Here is a 9,225-nt window from a genome sequence, read left to right as displayed (position 1 = left end):
ATAGAGATTAATTTTTTTTATACGAAAGTTGTTAATATTCAGGCAAAAATGGTTTAGTTGCCTCTTCCCGAGTTTGTAGTTTGTTAATTACTATGTGTTCTTTAAATTTGTGAATTTAAGAGATTCAGTCGAATTTATGTCTTTTGAGTTTGCATTTTTTTTATGCGTTCCTTAAATTTGTGAATTTAAACAGTAGCATGACTGCATAAAGTCGAATTGATGAATCAATATGTGTAAAACTAGATCAACAATTTTTTTTTTTAAATTGAATTATTATATTAGTGACATGTAGTACTATAATGTATCCATCATATTTGAGTTTATCACAGAGTGACAATAAAATTTGTTCAAAAGGCAATAAATTATCCACGGTTTTGATTCTGTCAGTGAGCTTTGTTTTGAGTAAAATTGTATTTGCTGTGATGAAATTTGTATATAGTAGTAGTATTATTTCATATGAAAGGAGTCCGGTTTGTTGCTTTTTTGACTTAGCTATTTGTAATGTATATGTTCACAAACTATTTTTGCACAAACTTCGCACTTTTTTGCACGAAAGAAAAAATCTAGTTGCATACACGAAGGGATAATTTGATTCTCTATCAAATAAAAAACTAGTGTTGTTCAATTGGTTGGACCTAATTGTGATTTTATTGCAAATCTACTTTACTTTGGTATATTTTTGTTAAATTTTTGGAGGGGATGAATGACGTGCAAAACGCCAAAAGCTAAATCATGATATTAAACATTCTCTCCAGTTCCTTGATGAGATCACAAAGTGCAGATTGTAACAAAACGTTTTTGTTGTCATCGATCGATGTTTAGATCCTCGAAAACAAACTCAGAGAGGTATTCACAGTTAATAGAGACGAGCGAGCTCTGCCAGAATGTGGTGCAGAACTCACGAGGCCTGAAGACTTGCTTTTTGCTTCTTTGAACATTGGATAACAAATAGGAGATGCAGCAGAAGCAGTAGCAGCTTCTACATCAACAACATGTCTCATCAGTCAAACACTAGTTTTGACTTTGTTGTCTAAGTGCAATTGCACTTTTGGCACGAGGGGAAATAAATCTGCTACGCACTACCAAAATTAATTAAATCATGCAAAATGTTACTGTGTTGTGTGATTATAACAATACGATAAAACGAGTTTGTGAAACGGAGTTGGGTATTGTCAACCTAAGAATGTATCGAAACCAGGGAAACAATATTTCCAATACTTGGAGAATGGAGAATGTGTCACTTAAGATAAATGCAAAGGTTTACATGTCTTAAAGTTTATCTATAGATGTTGCATCAATTTACAAAAGACCATCTCCTGACTTAATTCACTGTTTGTTTTGTCATTTTGGTAGGCTGGAGGTCGAAACAGTGTGTTGGAGATGGCCGTATCTCAGTGATCGACCCACTATTATATTCGGGAAGGAGCGGCAATATTCTTCCTGGTATCAATTATGTTTGCACTTCCGCCTGTATACTATGCACATCTTGCTGCTTTCCATGCTCGTTACTATATTCAAAAATGGAAATGCTCTGTGCCTTCACTCTAAATTCTACAACATAATGTCATGTATTAATAAAGAAATATAAAAGACCTGTAAACATTCAAGATCTAAAAATTTTAGCTATCTGTAAATTCTTAAATCAGCAAAAACCTCCCGACATCATCTTTGGCGAATACGAGCTAATGATTGAAGTAAAATTAATTTTTAGTGTAATTATACTTAAAAATTGATTTGAATTTGGCATAAATAATTGGAGATTGGTCTAAGTAGTAAGCTCTGGTCTGAGTAAAATTGTGGAGTACTTGTATTGGATGTGATGAAATTGAGATATATACGTTTTTATATAGTAATCTTCATTAATTTGACAACATGAACACACATGTGGTCGCGTCATCAATTTGAGAGAGTATAGCTTATACTCCATCCGTCTCAACTAAGTTGAGTAGTATTTCTCTTTAGGATGTCCCAATTAAGTTGAGTCATTTTCCTTTTTAGTAAAAAAAAAAACATCCAATCACACTTACTTTATTTCACTATCTACTTTACTCTATCTTTATTTTTTCTATTTTATTCTTTTCTCTTACTTTTCAACACAATTTCTTAATCTCCGTGACCAAAAGTTATATCTCAATTTAGTTGGGACGGAGGGAGTTTCTTTTTGGTAATCAAGCATATTCAGAATATAACTGAGGAGACACTTTTTGGTACTTTTTAAACATTGCTCATTTTGTCTTCCAATATGTGTTCCACGTTGATCCGATATAAGTTTTAAGAAATGTAAAAGAAAATGAGTTGAAAACGTTAGTGGTAGGCGGGTCCTACTTTTTTATTATTAGTTTTATTATATAATGTGAGGGAAAAGAGTTAATGGAATATGGTGTTATTACCAAAAGTAGAAGTGAAGTGAGAAAATTAATAGGGGATGGATCAAAACAGAAAATTGAGTCACATAATGGAGGGCGGAGGAAGTACTTTTTAATTTGTAATTTATAAATATTATATAATTTTATAAAGCCTATACAATTTTCTTTCTGATTTATAAACTATATATAATTTTATTTCTCATTATTTTATTTATTTAATTAGTATTTTGTATTTTTTTTAAAGAACATTCAGTGTGTCGTGCAACACACGCGGACGCGGTTGATACTAGTCTTTAAAACAGTCAAATTGCTGATAATTTAGAATAGAATTAAATAGTTGTTGAAGTATTATTACTCTGTTTGTATTAGTTATTTTAAAGTGTTATAATCAGTTCTTTTTTTATTAATTTAAATTTATATTTAATTAATTGCAACATGTTTTTATTTGTCTAATAAAATGTTATTACACAAATTTTCTGTTTCAAGATTACGCAATGACATTGGTACTTAATTCCGTTGATTTATTGTGAATGTATAATTAATAGCATGTGCAAATTATATGGCACACTTGTCGCACTGGCACGCAGGGCGTATCCAGGATTTTATTGTAAAAGGGGTAAAATGATATATAGGAGAAAAAATTTATATTTGAGCAGGAGCAATAAGTACAATTTTTTACATATATTTAAAAATTTATAACAAATTTATAAAGACAAACAAGAATTGATGAGGGGCATTTGCCCCACCATCTAATAGGCTAGATTCGCCCATGCTTGCACGGGTGGTGATACTAGTTTCATTAATATGAGAATTTTCTGCCGTATTTTGTGAAATGTTGATGTTCTTTATAGCATATGGTCACTCCATGTTTCTATAATTTAATTTTTTTTCTTAACATTATGGCTATGCATACTCTTTAGTTGCTCTTTTACTTACAATACTTATCTGGCAATTCGGCATTCATGTTAGGCCTGAGATGGCATCTATAGAGGCACGAGTGTTGCCTCTGTGCCTCTATAGAGTTTGAGTTTTGGGCTTGCATCAGCTTTCCGTGCTCAGTACTATATTAAAGGCACTGACTTCTCTGAGAGTGGGATCGGCTTCTGATGCTGGTCGGGGTGCTACTCGAGAGAGGAACAGAGAGGTTGGACCTCTGCCAAAGATCAAAGACAATGTGAAGGATGTGATGTTTTTCATCTGATCCTTCTGCTTTTTTTGTTGGTAATACATATACATTTTATCTGATGATGCCTTAAAAACAATTCAGTTTTTGCCTAAACTATAAATATTTGATCTTTTGCTGGATATAATCTCTGTTTGAAGAGGTTGTTTTTTTAGTGTCGCTGCATTTCTTGCTCTATAGTTTCTTTAAACTATTTTGAAATGTAAAAGAACAATAGAGGTTACTTTTTTACATGAAATTTGTGTTAATAGTCAGGCGAAATGGTTTAGCTGCCTAAACTATAAACATTTGGCCTTTTGATGGATATTATCTCTGTTTGAAGAGGTTGGTTTTTGAGTACATCTGCATTTCTTGCTCTATAGTTTTTAAAATATTTTGGAATGTAAAAAGAACAGTTTGATATGGAAGTTGTTAATATTCAATTTAGCTAGTTACCTTTTTCGACTTCACAGTTTGTCAATACACATTTGCACAAGCATTTGCACAAACATTGCACTTTCCGTGCATTTGCAAAACCTAAACTAAATCATGATAATTAAACCATCCATTACCATCGATTGGGTCGGACTGGGTTTCTTAATACAAATTCGAAACCACTCCACCCCAGTACCACCGGTGAAGTTGGTCGAACGAACTGGGCTGAGTTGCATATAAAATTTACATTTTTTACAAAAAATATGTATTTTTTAATTTCCCTCCGTCCTAACTAGATTGAGTCGTATTCATTTTTGGGATGTCCCAATTAAGTTGAGTCGTATTCACATAAGTATTCACTATTTATCCCATTTAGGCCCATTCACGTGCACATCATGTAAATCATACATCACCGAAAGATTCATGTAACATCATATAATTAACAGAAATGTTTAATAGCAGTAAACTCCATATCAAAATTTTTGATTCCATATCATCTGCACACATTTATATTTATAAATACTTCCCGGTTTTACCATTTATTAGTCATTTCCTAATCATTAGCGTCTTAGGCACGTACTAGAACATTAGAACACATATTGCCATTTAATAGCTAATTATAACCATAATTTATTGGGTATCCCATTTTAAGAGTCGCGGTTGGAATATTCCATAAATGGTATTAGGCCCCACATTCAACTAACTTTTTTCCACCCACATTTTATTATAAAATTAATATAAAAAGTATGACCCACATTCCACTATCTTTTTTCACCAACTTTTATTTACATTTCTTAAAACTCGTACCGAACTCAACCGGGATTCCTAAAGTGAGACGGAGGGAGTATAATTTCTAAGCTTAAATGTTATTCTATATTCATTAAATCATTTACACAAATATACATGCTAATTCAAACAATTAATGTTCGGTCCTTTATCAAGTCATATTTTTATTATCAAGTCATAACCATATTTATTCGAATGTAAATTTTGCATTAAAATAAAAACTATCCATATGAGAACTTAAAATTATTCAAGTTAGACAAACGCTACTTAACTCGCATCAAATATTGATATCAACCAAGATTTCTTACCCATTAAATACATAACATTTAATCCTACATTATATTCATTCTCACTTTCTCATCCATCTCACTCACTTCAATTTGTATTCCCAATCATGTTTAACTACATCATTACTCATTAGGCATGAAAAAGTAAACATGAAAATTTCATGAAAGACCATCTCCATTTATTTAATTTTTTATCCATATAGGTTCTACAAAGTAAATATTACTATAGCTTGAAAGTAATAATCAAAACATACTCAGTAACCTCATAATCATAATTTTTTTTCAAGAATTAACTCTCACACATATACATACCAAGAATTGATTTTTGAATGCCTCTTCATTTCCTTCCATATAGAGTTTAAATCATGTTAAAATGTAAAGATCAGAATTGGGTTACCTAATATGTTTACAAATTTAATAATTTCTGATTTCTAGGAAGAGCATAACTAATATCCTTTCAAATTGAAAGTAATCAAATTGAGCGATTATAATGATATGATGATGTATCCCATTTGCAGATGTGTGATGTCACGCTTCTCTAAATTAAAAATAAGTAAAAATCTGTGCAATAAATCTACAAATTTTTAAAAGTGCAACAAGACAAGACCAATTCTATTCTAATAAAGATATAGTAGTATCTTTTAACTTAACTTGGAAGCCTGCAATTTTATCTAAGTATACAACATAGAAACTACCAAAATGAAAAGAATTTACATAAAACCTCACACAAGAGATTCATCATGATTCATATCACAATAATGGGGGGACGCCAAAGAATGCTATATGCAGTAGTAGTGCTACAACGAAGATCGGTATAAGCTTGGAAGGCGCATAATCTGCCGAGTTGCTATTGTCAACTTGCCCAGCATTGAAGAACTCCGTTTTACCTGTACTGGTGGTTGTAGAGACGTTCACAGATGACGAACCTGCAGAACACAGAGTTTGTATTAATGAGTGAGTCGAAGCAGTTTTTGAGATTGCTGGCATTGTGTTAAGTTGAGACCGGGAAGGAGAAGGATATCAAGCTGAGCAAGGAAAGCTTACAGTCGTAGTTTGCCCATCCAATCCTTTGACCAGCTATATCATACACAACAATCTTATCTTTCAGAACAAGATCTGCAGGGAGAGGTGCCATATATCTCAATCAACAGCGAATAAAGAAAGTCGAACATGGAGTCTGGAACAACACATAGATGCCATATATCTTAAGCCTCATTCAGTACTAAAATTGACCATCCCAACACATTGGACAGAGATTTCATATATATGTGGAATACAGAAATCAGATGAGCCCAGAAGATATGAGGTAAGCATTTTATTAATAACTTTAAAACTTGCTGTAACTGTTTGGTGTATATGATTATAAATATGCATGGATAGAATAGGTAAGCTGAAATATTCGTACCGCCTAAAATGGTAATTCCTTGACCCTGAATTTTCTGAATGCCGATGCACCACACTGCAGCACCACCCTATGCAAGCAAAACATTGCATATTTACCAAACATCAAGAGAGCAAAGGGAAGGATAGAGAGCTGTAATACAGAGTATAGTGAATAGCATATATTTAGATTCCAATCAAGGATATCCATAGCTGAATATGAATAACTACTTTCTCCATAATGTAGTCGAGTATAACATATGTCAGCTTCAGTTTTAGATTCTAAGATCAGTGTCGCTAAATGCCTAACTCTATGACAAATCAAATCAGTATGTTTCCGGATGTAGTCAGGTGGAGGGCTAATGCTACAGTTTTTCTGAGAGATTCCAAATGCTACCAAATGTTGACTTACAATAGAATTCTGCTGCAAAAGATAGTCTTGAGGCCTGAGAATCATTGATGCACCACCAGCAAAGTTCAGAGTAACTTGTGGGAATATTTCTGAGACACTGGAGACAAAAAATAAAGAACAATTTAAGAGGAATGGCCAGAAAGATGCGCAAACAAGAATAATTAGTCTCAGATATAAAACCTCGAGGTAGTTAGATAGCACTGATTTCCCTTTGCAAGCAGAGGGCGAACCGATCCTGAGACGGTTTCTGTGATCTGCATGGCCAATAAAAACACTCACATATTGGATAGCAACAAAACAATGTTGTTTCATCAGTATAACGACTCTGTTATAAGGGAGGATGCAATATTAATCTTAAGAGATGGTTATGTGCAAGGCTTGAGAGTAATGCTTTAATTGCAGATAATGGTAAAGATTCCATTGGTTGCACCACTTAACCAAAAATTGAATATACCCTCTTTTGAAACTTACTGCAGTAACAAATGGATCGTAAGCCTCTTCCGCAAGGTATGCCAAAGTTGTGCCTGAATCAATTATTGTTCCACGGTTGCTTGAAGTCGCAAAAACAGATGAATCAATGCTCAGTGTCCGGCCATTTACAGCTATACTTTGTAAATTTACATTGTAATGTGGCCTGGAAAGATGGATGGAGCAAATATTTCAAATTGAGTGCTGGTGACATATCCAACAAGTTGAATTAGTTAAGTTCATAATATTCAGAATCTGAAGTATAGACAACACTTGCAACATGAAAAACAAATTCCAATGAGAAGGCCTAATCCTTAAACTACAGCAATTTCAGAAAACATTCATGATATCCTAAGTCAACATTCAGCACTTCACAGTAGATAACTTTCCAAAACATATGAAGTAATTAATTCTGATTGAGGACGCTAGAATAGCAACAAACACACATTAACTTAAGACATGAGTTTTAAGTCATAAGTTGTTGAATTGTGGTTTTAGCTGTAGCAGACTGTTTATTTACCTATTAAGGCTAGTTTCAGAATTTCAAATATTTAAGGAAAAGACAGAGACAAATGTATCAAGTAGTTCCTATGACTACTAATCAAGGAGTCCCTTCTATCAAGGAGTACATTTCTGAGACTACGCTTTAGTAAAATCAACCAAAAAATAAACAAGGCTTTACATGGGAGAACTTAAATTCACCATAGATTAACAAAAAATGTGGAAGGCAAATAATTGAAGATTTTCTGGCAGGAAAATACATACTGTGATGGAACAAGTGGAGTGAAAACCATATTTGGCTCCACTATTTGACCAAGAACCAATATGCCACCACCACCACTCTCTCCTCTCAAACAATGAGAAAACGAATATGGGGTGATTCCCTGCGATGAAAGCTGTGAAATCACAGATAATCCCTGCTGTCCAAAACCAAATATACCATCAACTGCCCTATCTGGTTTGGTAAGGTCCCCAGTTTGTGATGTGCTACAACTGTGAAGGAATGTACCCAAGAAAATCAATTGATAAAAACAAGCACAAATGATAATTGAACTAGTAAGAACAAGAACTAACCCGAAAACAACAGGTGCTGAATTATTGGAAGCCAATGTACTCCCAACTACAGAGTCGAAATACATCGAGTCATACACATAGTAGCCAGATGTCCCACTGCCATCACCATACTGGAAGGTATACCCACACTGGTTCTGGCCCGAACAACCAGAATCAGACGACTGAGCCCCCAGAGCACACCTCTGGTCAGAACATGAGATCGGTGAAGCCGTGGATGAGCTGGGAGGATCAAAAAACTCGAGCTCTATCTGTCGAGAAAAACAATGCATTTCAATAAACCATCAGTTTAAAAAACTTAAATTTCGAAGCAACGGAATTTGCAGAAAATGTTTGACATACTTGAAGTCCACTGGATGAGGGACAGCCTTTACAGGGATTGCAACTAACCCATAGCACATCACTTCCAGTATCTATCTGTACATAGAATTCTTTTGCCGGAGTTCCCAATTTTACTCTTGTATAATATAGCCTGAGGAACAACCCAACAAGATATAATCAATGAACAGCCGAGCTTACAAAATGGAGCATTAAATTCACACTAAAAATTGAAGAAATTTGTGCAGCATTCCGTCTGAAATTGAAGAATATATTCTCTACGAAAATTAATTGCACAACACAACACAACACATCACATTCAATCACGTTGGAATCAATTCAAATGCACTTTTGTAACAATGAAGCAAAGGTTTTTTGACTTCGACAGTTAATTCCAAGAAAGGAACAAAGATTTCACAACAGAATCAGCATTATATCACCATTCTTCATCCAATCAGAAACAGGCATTCTGATATCCAGCTCATTTATCCGTTTATTTCCATAAAGGGGAAATTCTTCGTAAAACACCGCACATTCACC

The 9,225-nt window shown here is 33.8% G+C and overlaps 1 protein-coding gene across 1 annotated transcript; it reads right to left on the bottom strand.

The window, feature by feature from the left end:
- Window positions 1-5,579: 5,579 nt before the first annotated feature.
- Window positions 5,580-8,862, bottom strand: LOC125198682 (aspartic proteinase 36-like; the record flags this gene model as incomplete). Its single annotated transcript, XM_048096991.1, has 9 exons — window positions 5,580-5,962; window positions 6,081-6,152; window positions 6,442-6,508; window positions 6,829-6,925; window positions 7,009-7,082; window positions 7,300-7,462; window positions 8,062-8,289; window positions 8,371-8,618; window positions 8,710-8,862. Coding segments are annotated over 9 exons (1,278 nt in total), but the record flags the coding sequence as incomplete, so codon positions are not given.
- Window positions 8,863-9,225: the final 363 nt, after the last annotated feature.

The sequence above is a fragment of the Salvia hispanica genome, unplaced genomic scaffold (genome assembly GCF_023119035.1).
Source record: "Salvia hispanica cultivar TCC Black 2014 unplaced genomic scaffold, UniMelb_Shisp_WGS_1.0 HiC_scaffold_189, whole genome shotgun sequence".
Classification (NCBI taxonomy): Eukaryota; Viridiplantae; Streptophyta; class Magnoliopsida; order Lamiales; family Lamiaceae; genus Salvia; species Salvia hispanica.
Note: the sequence above shows the minus strand (reverse complement) of the source record. Positions and strands in the feature narration are given on the sequence as shown.